At 47.9% G+C, this 16,565-nt stretch overlaps 1 protein-coding gene across 1 annotated transcript; it reads left to right on the forward strand.

Moving 5' to 3' along the window:
• Positions 1–10,032: 10,032 nt before the first annotated feature.
• Positions 10,033–15,889, forward strand: LOC138366411 (uncharacterized). Its single transcript, XM_069327456.1, has 2 exons — positions 10,033–10,073; positions 15,145–15,889. Exons 1-2 carry the CDS (start codon positions 10,033–10,035, stop codon positions 15,887–15,889), a joined length of 786 nt encoding a protein of 261 aa, XP_069183557.1.
• The last annotated feature ends 676 nt before the right edge of the window (positions 15,890–16,565 follow it).

Genomic DNA, 16,565 nt, shown 5'->3' on the forward strand with positions numbered 1-16,565 from the left:
AATTGTCTAATGCTTTGTTTGTTCATCTGTCAGAAGATGCTCACCAAATTGATTGGGAGATGGCTTCTTCAATAACGAATTGTAAAAGCACTTATAACAGGAACATAATTGAATCTGCTTTGATACAGATTACAAAAGAAAGTAATTTGAACATTAGCAGTGGTTTATATAACTTGGATCCATTTTTAATAGATCAATTAAAGGGCGATTTGAGTAGGATCATTGGAACACATTTGTCTCACTAATTCATTGTAAATATTTACTATCTTATGCTATTATAATCCATGTGTGGGCCTGTTGGTGGGTATGGATAGGAGCTGCATCGTATGGGCCAATAGGCTTTCAGCATTTCTTGTGCGGCTCATATTTGTGTCCACCTAATTCCCATTCATTTGTTATTGTACCTCTTCTTCTTCTTCTTGAGAATAGGTGCAGTTTGCATGAAGGGGTAACCCTCCCGATGACTGCACCAGGACAGATGTAAGGAGACGCGTTGATGGTGAGGAGGAGAAGAAAGTCAAAAGCGGTAGATGTGATGGGCCGTTGAGAGAGGAGTGGCGACGAAAACAGAGGCGAACGTTAGAGGGAGACTCCCCGCACCGGGGGGCGGGGAGTCGTGGTCACGGTGGCAGCTGATCCAGGCACGGCGTAGCGGTGTGCGCAAGACGGGAACTAATACTTCTCCGGAAACTTACGGTACGGAAAGCGCAAGCGGTACGCTTCCCAAATCACCCACAGGTCGGCGGGCAGCCGGCCATCAGGCAGTACCCTCGGCTGAGACATCCTATCCGGCACCCTATAAACAAACTCCTTCTCTGACGATACCCAGATCGTGGACGAGCACCAGGGGATCGAAAGCACCCGGGCATCCCAATAAGGGCCCAACTCCGGACCCTCACAGGGCACGTCCCCAGCAGACAGGACTAGGCAACCCCCAGACCGGGGCAATGAAGGAGGGGGAACAGCAGGGGATGCAGGCGCGGCAGCGACCCCACCACAGGGCACAGGAGCCGAGGCCCCCCGGCGCACATCTTTCCGCAACTTCACGACGAGGTCCCGACCATCAGGGACAACCCCCCACTGCGGGGACCCAACAGCAGGAGACACAGGAGGGGGGGGGGCACAGGGAGCAACGTCGGAGCCCCGCACAGCACCATCACCCACGGCGGGGGACGCCAGCTGAGCACCATCCTCCCCCACCTCCTCCCAAGGCACACCATGAAGGGGAGACACACTCCGAGCCCGCCACGAACGCTTCGAGACAGGTCGCACCACACCACGCCCAGCAGGCCCCGCCGCAGGCACGGCCACCATCTTCACATCCACACGGGCCACACCCGCACCGTCCGAAGAGTCCACAGAGGCCACATCGCCCACACTGTCTACATCATCCACGGAAACAGCCTCAGAACACCGACGCGCACGCTTCTGCAAAGGAATGGAAAGAGCAGAACTACAGTCGTTAACACACACAGGCACGGCAGGCACCTCACCTTGCCGAAGCACCCCCTCCAAAACAGCAGAACCCGCGTTCCCGGGAGCCGTTACCACATCCACAGGCGGGGGCGGAACATGAACCTCCACCGGGACACCTTTCACTACACACAGCTCAGGCGACGGCCCGACACCATCACACACCGGCTGAACAACCCCAGGGGCCACAGCAGTCACTAGACGTGTCGCACAGGCCGGAGAACTCGCCTCAACAGGCGGAGCAGCAGACAGGCAATCAGGCGCCTCAGGCACAGCACCCACACCGTCTGAACGCAACAAGGGCGGAAAATCCTCCGCACGAAGAACATGCACCCGACCAGTTGCTCCCACGTCGCACGCAGCAGCCAGATGACCCTCGTGACCACACCGATAACAGGTGCGCGGTTGACCCCGGTACTGGCAGCGGAGCGTGTATCCCAACACGGACATCGACGACGGTACACTACACTTCAGCGACATCGTCAGGGTGCGGGAGCCGTCAAGCATACCAACAGTGCCCGGCAACGACCTTGTTCCAACGAACACTTAAAACTGTCCCAAACCGTTCGAAACAGGAGGTTAAAAAGTCGTCCTGAAATTCGAAGGGGGCACCATGCACCGTCACAGACGTCAAGGTGACACTAAGATTCACTACCTTAACGGAGCCAGCAGTATCAGGGAGTGGGTAAACACGCCCCTCACACCGCTCAAGAAACGCCTGAAAGGCAGCCTGGAGGCGGAACTTGACCACAGCACGGTGGCCCTGAAGCAGCTGGATGCCCACCAGGTCAGACAGCTGCACATGCAGCACGTCCACTAGGGCGACACCAACCAATGGATGGTCCACCGGCACCGTAAACGCCAGACCAGCTGACAGCGTCCTCTTCATTGGAGGGCGAGACGTCCCCATGGCGAAGCAAACGTCACCCTGTCAGTGGCAAACCACCACCAGCTGGGCAAACAAGCGATCACCCAACGTAAACACTAGCCAGTGCGGAGAGACCTCAGGAACATCCGACCTGGTCGGCGGTCACCACGCAACTCCCCTATTGTACCTCACTCCACCATTCTCTCCTGCCTATTTATGTCCAATACTTGACCTGTAAAATCACTCCTTCTGAAGATGTATTAATATACGAAAGTACTTAAGGAAATTCCTGTTTCAATTTTCCTCCGTGGTCTGACACTCACATTTTTAATCACGTGTTTATTTTCGTGATTTACACACACACACACACACACACACACACACACACACACACACACACACACACACACACACACATATATATATATATATATGTCGTACCTAGTAGCCAGAACGCACTTCTCAGCCTACTATGCATGGCCCGATTTGCCTAATAAGCCAAGTTTTCCCGAATTAATATATTTTCTCTAATTTTTTTCTTATGAAATGATAAAGCTACCCATTTCATTATGTATGAGGTCAATTTTTTTTTATTGGAGTTAAAACTAACGTAGATATATGACCTAACCTATCTCTATAGGTTAGGTTCGGTTAGGTAGCCGAAAAAGTTAGGTTAGGTTAGGTTAGGTAGGTTAGGTAGTCAAAAAACAATAATTTCATGAAAACTTGGCTTATTAGGCAAATCGGGCCTTGCATAGTAGGCTGAGAAGTGCGTTTTGGCTACTAGGTACGACTATATATATATATATATATATATATATATATATATATATATATATATATATATATATATATATATATATATATATATATATATATATATATATATATTTCGTTGAAAACGACAGAAAGTTTTAGACTAATGAGTTTGTTATGAATCTTCTCGATATTTCTTATGATTTTCTTCACAGAAGCACAAAATTTAAAAATTAACTTTCCAAACAACATTTGTAAACTTTTTATTGGATCTGATGCCTAGTGATGCGTTTTACACAGTCACTCATTACATTCTCAAAGACAAATTGCACCGTGTTGTTGTTGTTCCAGATTTAGCTACTCAGAAGGAAGTGTCCATGTAGCACGGGCTATGGTGAGCCCAGAATTGAGTTCGGTTATGCGCGATAACCTTGTTACTGTGATATTTGGGTCTAAGTTTAAAAAGGAGGCGGGGATTCCTCCTTTCTCCCCTGTTTATTTATCGTTTCTGTTTTAGTGCACTGGAAAAGTGCACTTCTACCGTGCTTATCGCCGGGTTTTATGTTCTTATGGTGAGGTGGTTAGGTAACATATGGACGAATGGAATTATATATATGGGATGTTGATAAGGTATTAAATATATCAACATAGAGTGTGACATGTTAGCAGCTTAAGTTATTCTGGTTGCTTCCGTTCCTGTTGCAGGGGCATTTGGTCCTGCCTCTGCATTGGCTCGGGGTCTTGAAGTGGGTAGAGTATAACTGTGTATTAGCTGGTTGTTGATTGCTCGTCTAGATTTCTTGATATACAGCGCTTCACTAATGTCTAAGTTTCTAGTGTCATTGTATCTATCAATTGTTTCAGCGGTGCTCATTAAAAATCGTCGAGAAATCTAGACCAGCAATCAACAACCAGCTAATACACAGTTACAATCTATCCTCTTCAAGACCCCGCGCCAACGCAGAGGCAGGATCGAATGACCCTGCCACAGGAATGACCCTGCCACAGGAATGACCCTGCCACAGGAATGACCCTGCCACAGGAATGACCCTGCCACAGGAATGACCCTGCCACAGGAATGACCCTGCCACAGGAATGACCCTGCCACAGGAATGACCCTGCCACAGGAATGACCCTGCCACAGGAATGACCCTGCCACAGGAATGACCCTGCCACAGGAATGACCCTGCCACAGGAATGACCCTGCCACAGGAATGACCCTGCCACAGGAATGACCCTGCCACAGGAATGACCCTGCCACAGGAATGACCCTGCCACAGGAATGACCCTGCAACAGGAATGACCCTGCAACAGGAATGACCCTGCCACAGGAATGACCCTGCAACAGGAATGACCCTGCAACAGGAATGACCCTGCAACAGGAATGACCCTAATTTGAGGACCAAGTCAAATTCCTTAGTTTGTCGACTTTGTCAAATTTCCTCTTTTGTGGACTCAGACTTTAGGGATGAGATTTCTGACTTTGCCACTTTTCCAGACATTGTAACTCTAACATTTTGAAGACGAGTAATTGACTTTGCCCATTTGTCAGGTCATTGTGGACTTTACCACCATAGAGAGATATTGACTTTGTCACATTTTCAGTCATTTTGGACTCTACCTAATTTAGCGAAGAGTTTAGACTTTACCATTTGTCAGTCTAGTTGGGACTTAGTTTTTATGAAGGCAAGTCAAGGGTTTGACTTGTGATATTGAGGTCCATGTTTAGACTTTGTACCCCCACTCAGGTTATGTAACGTCCCTACCCCACCATGTTCACAATCTTTCAGCCAGACTTGAGTAGACTAGTGAACTAATGTTGTAAGTTGATTGTGGCCTAGTGACATCTAGCCGCTATGACTTGTGCTTTGTCATAATTCTCTTTATTGTTATTTGATTGTGAGTGTACCTAGAGAGATTTGTGTAGATAAGAACCAGTTTCACGTAGATAAGTTCGCCTCAGTAAACTGGTGGTTTTTACTGGAACTTTCACTTTCCCTAGAACTATTTACACTGAAATATATGAGGCCAGGTGACGCATTGAACAGTGAAGGAAAGTTCTGTCCCACGAGCCTTATACTGTGAATCGTGACACGACAATACTCCAGCTCATTGCCCTCAAATCTCAGTTTATTGATGGTGAAGGTGATAGTGATCGTGGTGGTGGTGGTAGCAGTGATGGTGGTGGTGGCAGTGATGGTGATGGTGGGGGTGGCAGTGATGGTGGTGGTGGTTGTGGTGGTGGTAGCAGTGATGGTGGTGGTGGTAGCAGTGATGGTGGGGGTGGTTGTGGTGGTGGCAGTAGTGATGGTGGTGGCGGTGGTTGTAGCAGTGATGGTGGTGGCGGCAGTGATGGTGGGGGTGGTGGTGGTGGTGGTAGCAGTGATGGTGGGGGTGGCAGTGATGGTGGTGGTGGCAGTGATGGTGGTGGTGGCAGTGATGGTGATGGGGTGGTGGTAGCAGTGATGGTGGTGGTGGTAGCAGTGATGGTGGTGGTGATGCTGCATCTCTACATCTCAGTGACCAACACCACCCAACACCTGCAGACGAACCATACAACAACGTGACTGAAGACATGGTCACCAAACCACACACATCAGAAGAGGAAGAAACGACAGCACTTCGGTCCGTCCTGGACCACACGACCTGATGAATGGTCCACGACGGACCGAAACGTCGTCGTTTCTCCATTTCCTGACGTATAGTTTGGGTCCTCACGACCCCTAGACCTTTCAGGCATCATACACGCCTTCTACCTGATCTGAATTCCCACTGTATTCTTTCACTGTATTTTCTGATGGTGAAAATAGAGAGAAAATAGGAAAATTGTTCTTTGTCGCCATTCTGCTCTTCTATCTCCACTTCACCCATTTCTCCTCCTCCCCCCGCCCCCCTCCTGACCTCCCCCTAGGCAGTATAGGGGCAAGAGAGAGAGGCAGGAATCCAGTCAGTAGACATTCTATGGTTCGAACCCTCTGACCGGGTCACAGTGTCCGCCGGGTATGTGGACCTGTTTAATACGACCACAAGGGGTCATAGTGTCTGTCTGGTATATGGAACTCCTTAATGTTTGCCATAAGTGGTTATGATAATGTAAAGTGAAAACTTTAGATAACACACACCTGTTAATCTACACACCTGTTAGTCTACTCACCTATTAATCTACACACCTGTTAGTCTACACACTCGTTAGTCTACATACTTGTTAGTCTATACACCTGTGAGTCTACACACCTGTGAGTCTACACACCTGTGAGTCTACACACCTGTTAGTCTACACACCTGTTAGTCTACACACCTGTGAGTCTACACACCTGTTAGCCTACACACCTGTTAGCCTACACACCTGTTAGTCTACACACCAGTTAGTCTACACACCTGTGAGTATACACACCTGTGAGTCTACACACCTGTGAGTCTACACACCTGTGAGTCTAAACACCTGTGAATCTACACACCTGTTAGTCTACACGCCAGTTAGTCTACACGCCAGTTAGTCTACACGCCTGTGAGTATACACACCTGTTAGTCTACACACCTGTGAATCTACACACCTGTGAATCTACACACCTGTTAGTCTACACACCTGTGAGTCTACACACCTGTGAGTCTACACACCTGTTAGTCTACACACCTGTGAGTCTACACATCTGTGAGTCTACACACCTGACAGTTTACGCATATGCGAGTTTACACATCTGCTAGTTTACACATATGTGAGTCTACACACCTGTGAGTTTACACATCTGTGAGTTTACTCATCGGCGAGTCTAGACACCTGTGAGTCTACACATCTGTCAGTCTACACACCTGCTTGTCTACATACCTGTGAGTCTACACACCTGTGAGCTTACACATCTGTCAGTCTACACATACCTGTCAGTGTACACATTTGTCAGACTACACACCTGTCAGTGTACACATCTGTCAGTCTACACACCTGACAATGCACACATCTGTCAGTGTACACACCTGTCAGTCTACACATCTGTCAGTCAACACACCTGTCAGTCTCCACATCTGTCAGTCAACACACCTGTCAGTCTCCACATCTGTCAATATATTCACCTGTCAGTCTACACACCTGTCAGTCTACACATCTGTCTGTCTACACACCTGTCAGTCTACACATCAGTCAGTCTACACACCTGTGAATCTATACACCTGTGAGTCTACACCCCTGTGAGTCTACACATCTGTCTGTCTACACATCTGTCAGTCTACACACCTGTCAGTCTACACACCTGTTAGTCTATACACCTGTCAGTCTACACATCTGTGAATCTACACACCTGTCAGTCTACACATCAGTCAGTCTACACACCTGTGAGTCTACACACCTGTGAGTCTATACATCTGTCAGTCTACACACCTGTCAGTCTACACACCTGTCAGTCTACACATAAGTAGATGCCTGAATACCCTGTTAGTAGGGGCCTGTCTACCCTGTTAGACTACACACCTGTGAGTCTACACACCTGTGAGTCTACACACCTGTGAGTCTACACACCTGTGAGAAGCCTTCACCACTTTCCCTACCCTTCACCACCTTCCCTACCCTCCACCACCTTCCCTACCCTCCACCACCTTCCCTACCCTCCACCACCTACCTTACCCTTCACCACCTTCCCTACCCTTCACCACCTTCCCTACCCTCCACCACCTACCCTACCCTCCACCACCTTCCCTACCCTCCACCACCTTCCCTACCCTTCACCACCTTCCCTACCCTTCACCACCTTCCCTACCCTCCACCACCTACCCTACCCTCCACCACCTTCCTTACCCTTCACCACCTTCCCTACCCTCCACCACCTACCCTACCCTTCACCACCTTCCCTACCCTCCACCACCTACCCTACCTTTCACCACCTTCCCTACCCTCCACCACCTACCCTACCCTTCACCACCTTCCCTACCCTCCACCACCTTCCCTACCCTTCACCGCCTTCCTTACCCTTCACCGCCTTCCCTACCCTTCACCGCCTTCCCTACCCTCCACCACCTTCCCTACCCTCCACCACCTTCCCTACCCTCCACCACCTTCCCTACCCTCCACCACCTTCCCTACCCTTCACCACCTTCCCTACCCTTCACCACCTTCCCTACCCTTCACCACCTTCCCTACCCTCCACCACCTACCCTACCCTCCACCACCTTCCCTACCCTCCACCACCTTCCCTTCCCTCCACCACCTTCCCTACCCTCCACCACCTACCTTACCCTCCACCACCTACCCTACCCTCCACCACCTTCCCTACCCTTCACCACCTTCCCTACCCTCCACCACCTACCCTACCCTTCACCACCTTCCCTACCCTCCACCACCTACCCTACCCTCCACCACCTACCCTACCCTCCACCACCTACCCTACCCTCCACCACCTTCCCTACCCTTCACCACCTTCCCTACCCTCCACCACCTTCCCTACCCTCCACCACCTTCCCTACCCTTCACCACCTTCCCTACCCTTCACCACCTTCCCTACCCTTCACCACCTTCCCTACCCTTCACCACCTTCCCTTCATCTCTGCAACCATCTTCAATAATATGGTATAACTTACCCTTTCATTCAAAGACAGGGCAAGGTGATGACCAAGGTGATGGTGATGATGCGAGCAACCTATGACCATCCCTGGCCAAAGACCGATCACCCTGCAAAGTTTGGTGAGGCCAGGCGTCTGGTCCCTCAGTCTTAATCAGATAGACATTATGTTTTCATAGATAAAAATATCACGGTACTCACGAGATTTGATAATAGGCCTATGCAGTTGTATAATACAGCCTACATGTGAGCGGGTGAGTAAATGAGTGTGTGAGTTAATGAGGGTGTGAGGTGTGGGGCTGCGTGAGTGAGTATAGTGTCACTGTACACCGTGAGACCTGCTGGAGCACAGTAACTTACACCGTAGGTACACCTTGCTCCGGTCAACGTCCGGGAGAGACTGATGGTAGTCTCTCGGGCTGAGCATTATATCACCTCACAGGTGCTCTCTGAGTGGCCAAGTGGCCAAGCTCTCTGAGTGGCCAGGTGACCAAGCTCTCTGAGTGGCCAAGTGGCCAAGCTCTCTGAGTGGCCAGGTGACCAAGCTCTCTGAGTGGCCAAGTTCTCTGAGTGGCCTCGTCTCCAGGCTCTCTGAGTGGCCAGGTGGCCAAGTTCTCTGAGTGGCCAGGTGGCCAAGTTCTCTGAGTGGCCAAGTTCTCTGAGTGGCCTCGTCTCCAGGCTCTCTGAGTGGCCAAGTGACCAAGCTCTCTTAATGGCCAAGTTCTCTGAGTTGCCAGGTGACCAAGTTCTCTGAGTGGCCAAGCTCTCTGAGTGGCCAAGTTCTCTGAGTGGCCAAGCTCTCTGAGTGGCCAAGTTGATAGACTTCAAAAGGGTCACACACTAACCCATAAACACAAGGCACTATAATAATATAGATTACAGGTAAAATCTTTATTTTTCAAGTCATTGGAACATAACCAACATTAAAATGCCATTAAACAACTACAGGTTGAGAAAATATTGATGCAGTACAATGGAATCGAACTGCCGTCCCAGGACTCTCCTCAGGCGCATCATGGGTTCCATTCTATCGTCCGGTTTCAATATTTTATCAAAGATAAATATCACGGTCTTATGTTAATTACAAGATCATTCAAGAGTAACTATAGTTAAGGGCTGAAGTATGCTTGCTTGTTGGTCAGTAAACTAGCGTCCATCACAGTCTTACTGATCACTCCTGCAGACGTTGATAGGCCTTAAGGCCAACACCATCAATAAAAACATTCTCTCTCAACCAAACTTAGTTGTCCAGTGTTTGGTCATTGGTTGAACTCGCTTCATGCAGGTCGGCGTTCAATCCTCGACCGTCCAAGTTGTTAGGCACCATTCCTTTACCCCGTCCCGTCCCTAATCCTTATCCTGACCTCTTCCCTGTGCTATATAGTCGTAATGGCTTGGCGCATTCTCCTGAGAGTTTACGAGAACATAAAGTGAGTTTATGTTCCTACATGAACATAAAGGCTGACAAATCCGGCACTGTTGCTACTTCAGACAACAGGAATATATTTCCAAAATGAATGATCTCCTCGATGATTCGTCTACATCATCACTGTAGCTCGAGGAAGTTTTTAAGTAAACTATAATGATCTTAATCATTTGAGTGCCTCATCTCCTTCATCTTTATGAACTCAAGACTCATTACCTTAACTTCTCAAATGTCTCTCATCAGTTCTGTGGGATCCATCTCTTACAAACTTGCTAAATGGCTCGTCAAAATCCTGTCCCCATTGTTAGGAACTATTTCATCTTCACGTCTGACCAATTCCACGGACCTAGCCAATTAATCAATATCTCAATCTGTATTGACCCGACCCGACCAGGTCCTGGTCAGGCTGAAGCCAAATATGAAGGTGGAGGTGGAGTATGAGTATTTATGATTCCTATGTTCGCTTTAGTAAGATTATGTCCAGTGTGTTTGACAACTTCTTGTGCTCTGTTGAATCTAAGTTGAAATCTTATTGGGTTTGTAACTGTGCACTGTGTTAGATAATGTCCCAGTGGTCTGTCGGGCCACTGGAGCATTAGTGCTGACACTGCACTATTGTATTTGTTCATTAGTGCTGACATTTCTCCACAGTGCTGATATTTCCTCTCATCTTCTGTAACCTGTAAGCCTATTACCCATGCATGTGGGTATCCAAGCCTGATGCGATGTAAGTGTACTTCTCTTGTTCTACTGCTCCCTTTCATCAAAATAAGTGGTTCGTAGTTGGTTGAATTCTTGTACAAACCCGCAGATCCTGATGTTGCAACTGCTGTGTTGTGGTCACTGTATATCTTCTGTATTGCTCTATTTCTTAATTACTTGCTTAATCTGTGATAATCTCTGTGGCATGTAAATGTCTACATATCTTTTCTTAGTTGCAAGTTTTGCAGCTTCGTCTGCAATATCGTTTCCTATTATTCCCACATGACCTGACACCCAATTGATAAGTATCCGATGGCCTTGACATTTGAGAGTTTGCATTAATAATATGACATTTGTGATCAGATGGACGCTATCACGTATGTGTTCTTGTTGCAAGATTTCAATGACAGTTCTCGAATCTGTATGTATGATAACATGTTGTCAGTGTTCAGCAAGAGCATGTTCCAAAGCCTTTTGAATGGCTAGCATCTCTGTTTGTAAAGTTGAACACCCATTTGAGAGCCTCCAACTATTTACAGAACTTCCTGCCTTAACTGCAGCTCCGGTTTCTTGTCCCTGTTGGTCTACTGATCCATCTGTGAAGTAAGTGAAGCTGTCGGATGCCAAGTTTGCTTCTATATGCATCTGTGCAATATTACGTATCAGATGAGGATTAGTTGGGTTCCTTTTTCCTTCAAGAGCCATAATCTTAAAGTCTGCTGGCGGAGATTCCCAAGGGGCTTGCATAACAAAGTCTGCATGTATTTCGTCGATACCCTTCTCAGTGACTGTGTTTGTTATATAGAATGTATTGATGGTGTTTATCGCACAATGGGTCCACCAGTTGCTATTGGAGGCTCTTCTGTCCAGAGTTAGTGCTCCAGTGATTATATCTTTAAGTGAACTGATTCTAGGTCTAGTCAATATCTTGGTCAGCATGTACGCAGCAATCCCTTTTACCCTTATTTCAATCGACGTTAGCTTGGTTTCTAGTCTTAGGTTCTGTATTTTAGTCCAGCTGAGAGCTCCTGTTATGACTCGCATTGCATCATTTTGAATAACCTCAATGTTTGCCCACTGACCAGGAGAAAGAGTGAGTAAGGCAGACGCTGCATAACCAACTAGGAAACAAATGGTATGTATGTAAAATATTCTTAACACTGTGTGTCCCGCTCCTAGAAGAGGCCCTGTGATTGCTCTCATTATATTCAGTCGTGATTTTGATTTCTCCTTCAGATATAGAATTTGCTTGTTGTTCGTCACTTTAGAATCTATTCACACTCCGAGATATTGATATTGTGTGACCCACTGAAGGTTAATGTCTTGAATGTGTAGGTGCCTGTCTGGAGTGTTGCCGCCTAGTCTCATTGCCTTAGACTTCTGTGCAAATATTTTTAGCCCTAAAATGTTGAATTCAGATGTTACTTTATCTAACGCCCTTTGTGCTTTATTTAGAAGTGAAGGGCCTGTAATGACTAATGCTATATCATCAACATAGCTTAGCAATTTAACCCCTTCTGTAAATGTCACGGTAACAAGGTTTTCCATAAGGATGTTAATAGACTAGGACTGAGGACTCCTCCTTGTGGAGTCCCATTCTCATGCAAGTGGTAGTCCGACACTTGTCCTTGCAACTTTACTCCGGCATACCTGTGACTTACGGTAATCTTGATATTTCTTGATATTACTTGATATTAGGTGCAGATATTAGGGCATGTTCTCTGCCATGATCTTCATGATGTTTTTCAGTTGGATCTCGGTAAAAGTGTAATTTGTTGTGTTGTTTCCGAAAGTAATTGCTGTTTTGCTTATTTGCTTGTGTTGTATTTCTGCAGCATTTTTGTGTATTTTCTGATTTGAAATTGTTAGATTCGGGAAATTTTGCTCTGTGAGAGTGTGTGTGTGTGTTGTGGCTGTGCACGAGTGTTCCAGACGTTGGTGTTGGTGTATGTAGTGCTGGTCTGTGTGTTTATCCTGGCCTGAGCTGTCTGCACTTCTTCTTTCCGTGCAGAGCAGGTTGTGCTCCAGGCATGTTGTTTGTCTCCACAATTTGGACATTTGGCTGTTGTGGTCTGGTTTGTCTTGTGCTTGGCTATACAGTCTTTGGTTGGATGTCTCAGGCTGCACACTCCGCATCTCTCCTGTCCGGTGCAGCGTGATTGATGGCGGCCGTATTTCTGACACCTGAAGCAGCGCAGGGGTTCCGGGACGTATGGTTTCTGTCGGTATGTTCCCCAATTTCCAAGATTGAATATTTCTGGCACATGTCCCATGACGGTCACCAGAACCTGACGTGTCGCTGCCTTGTCTACTTTCGTGTGGCATCGTTCCACATTCAGGATTTGCTTGTGTTCTAGTATTTGATCCAATGGAAAGACGACTTGTGTGCGTCTTTCTGAAGTTACGGACTCGTCGCCCTTGTCAGGTGGTAAAGTGGCAGTTCCAGCGCCATCTAAGAGTCCGGACCCGAACTCCCCGGGAATAGTACGTAATGTGGACAATGCCATCTGGTGGTGGTTATCGAGTACTTGCAAATGGCTGAAGATGCATGCCTGGGTCAGCCAGAGGGGTCGTTGTGAGTGACCTCTGGTGAGGTGACGCGTCAAGATCAGCGCCACCTAGTGTGTGCTACAGAGCACAATGTCAACTCACCAGTGGGTTTGTGGTATTTCCTAGTTTCACCAGTACCGGCTAGGTCATTGATGACGTTTTTTTGTGTCCTCAGAGGTGACGTCTGGGGGCAGCGGTACTGGAGAGAGCAGTTCATCTTGGGCCGTCCACGGTCTCCCTACATGGTCCTGGAAACGACCAAGTAAGCCGCCGCCGATAAAGCAGTGTGGTAGCTGCTAGTGATTTAGTGTTGAAAAGGATCAGCGTACCTTTGGGACTGGCTTAGGGGAGAGACTGACGACAGGGAGGTGCCTGTTGAGTAGTGCTCCTAGCTGGTCGCTAGAGACTGCTGCCAGGGGATCGCAACCCCTGTATTGTGACCCCCGCTCAGCGTGTGGCTGAGGTACTCTGCCAGCCAGTAGCTGGAGAGCGGTCGTGGGGGTACAGGCACCTCATGACACTGGCAGTGGGCTGGCCCACGTACAAGTGAACTCGCCGGTGTTCTTCCCAGTAAGGTTGGATACGCTACTGGACAGTGTAGAAATACTGGGGATTGATGAACTCTGCACGTGAACACGTTTGATATCCTGAGCGAAAGGATTGTACATAGTTGTAGTAATAGCCTATCTGTTCTTCATATATTATTTATGGTGACGGTGTACATATATATACTTAATGGTGGTGGAAAGATGTTTAATACATTGACGAAAGGAACAGTGTTTTGTTCATCCCCTCCTTTTTATGCACTACATAGCCACTTTCTTTAAAGCGTACTACTGACTTGGGGTTGGATACTATCATTTTGGTTCTAACCATCAAAGAACCCGGTTGCGACCCATAGTGGCCGTAACAGGTCCAGCTTTTCCAAGCCTACACGTCTTCCTTGCAGGAGAGTTACTTTCTGTGAGGGGATAGGATTCCGTTACCCTTTATACACTTCTTAGCCCCATCTTGGGCGTCAGATGTGAAATGACCAATTTTCCCCACACAAGTCTAGCCCCGCGCTGGGCGCCAGCATGTGAGATTTTACTGGTTATTGGGAATGTGGATTCGAATCTTTGCCTTCGACAAACAAATAAATACACTCCATGGGCCAGATTCACGAAAGCACTTACGAACCTGTACATCTTTTCTCAATCTTTGGCGGCTTTGTTTACAATTATTAAACAGTTAATGAGCTCCGAAGCACCAGGAGGCTGTTTATAACAATAACAACAGTTAAATGGTACGTTATCATGCTTGTAAACTGTTTAATAAATGTAACCAAAGCCGTCAAAGATTGAGGAAAGATGTAAACGTTCGTAAGTCCTTTCGTGAATCTGGCCCCAGAGGCGTGAGCAAGACGTCAAAGATCTAAGTACTTCAGGTGGAGATGAAGACCAGGGTGGTCTTCTATTCCACCAACAATACCAGACCTTCTTCACTTGGGTCGTTCTCTCTGCAACTTGCTTGCAAGCAAATTTAGATTTAGGAAAGACAATTTCAAAAAGAAATTTCCTAGATTTAGGAAAGACTTGAGTAAATACTGGTTCAGTAACAGGGTTGTTGATTTGTGCAACCAATTGCCGCGTAACGTGGTGGAGGTGGGGTCCCTCGATTGTTTCAAGCGTGGGTTGGACATGTATATGAGTGGGATTGGGGGGTTATAGATAGGAGCTGCCTCGTATGGGCCAATAGGCCTTCTGCAGTTGCCTTTGTTCTTATGTTCAAATCTAGCTGGCAGCGGACGGGTTCTCACACCGAATTTAGTATTCAGTGTTTAGGGCTAAGGGGCTGGATCCCAAGCCAACTCAAATTAATGTCAAAGTAGCAGTGGGTGAGGATGATGGGAGCAGTAGTGCAGTGGGTGAGGATGATGGGAGCAGTAGTGCAGTGGGTGAGGATGATGGGAGCAGTAGTGCAGTGGGTGAGGATGATGGGAGCAGTAGTGCAGTGGGTGAGGATGATGGGAGCAGTAGTGCAGTGGGTGAGGATGATGGGAGCAGTAGTGCAGTGGGTGAGGATGATGGGAGCAGTAGTGCAGTGGGTGAGGATGATGGGAGCAGTAGTGCAGTGGGTGAGGATGATGGGAGCAGTAGTGCAGTGGGTGAGGATGATGGGAGCAGTAGTGCAGTGGGTGAGGATGATGGGAGCAGTAGTGCAGTGGGTGAGGATGATGGGAGCAGTAGTGCAGTGGGTGAGGATGATGGGAGCAGTAGTGCAGTGGGTGAGGATGATGGGAGCAGTAGTGCAGTGGGTGAGGATGATGGGAGCAGTAGTGCAGTGGGTGAGGATGATGGGAGCAGTAGTGCAGTGGGTGAGGATGATGGGAGCAGTAGTGCAGTGGGTGAGGATGATGGGAGCAGTAGTGCAGTGGGTGAGGATGATGGGAGCAGTAGTGCAGTGGGTGAGGATGATGGGAGCAGTAGTGCAGTGGGTGAGGATGATGGGAGCAGTAGTGCAGTGGGTGAGGATGATGGGAGCAGTAGTGCAGTGGGTGAGGATGATGGGAGCAGTAGTGCAGAATGAGGAATAACATCAAAGACAAAAATAGGTTTATTCAACAAGAAAAGAAGGTAAAAAGTCTTAGCAAAAATAGGTTTATACAACATGTTACTAATACAGTGACTCACAGGCTCGTTACGTTACTCAGGAGTCACCTCAACAACTGCCAAAACACCTTCCTGCAGCAGGTGTCCGGACCCACCACTCTGACAGGTGTCAGTCTCTCGACCCACTGGACGAGTCATGAACAAAAGTGAACTAACTGAACACTTCGTGAACACTCTTGACAATAACTGCGCTCGACACTGGCAGTCTCAGAACACTTCACCAACACAATTACAATAACAAGTAAATTAACAAATCCACATGGGCCGTGACGAGGATTCGAACCTGCCTCCGGGAGCATCCCAGACACTGCCTTAGTCGACTGAGCTACGACAGGGTTAAAAGGTTGCCCTGGGATTTTAACCCTGGGTTAAAAGGCAGGGTCTTGGGATGCTCCCGAACCTGCGTCCGGGAGCATCCCAAGGTTGTGTCTGGGATGCTCCTGGACGCAGGTTCGAATCCTCGTCACGGCCCTTGTGGATTTGTTCATTTGATACATCACGTTAGTGTGATTGCTGTGTGTAACAAGTAAATTACTTTAACAATGTCACCAACACATTAAACCACAGTTAATGAATTAATTACTCAATTTACG

Source organism: Procambarus clarkii, chromosome 19, assembly GCF_040958095.1.
Source record: "Procambarus clarkii isolate CNS0578487 chromosome 19, FALCON_Pclarkii_2.0, whole genome shotgun sequence".
In the NCBI taxonomy this organism is placed as follows: Eukaryota; Metazoa; Arthropoda; class Malacostraca; order Decapoda; family Cambaridae; genus Procambarus; species Procambarus clarkii.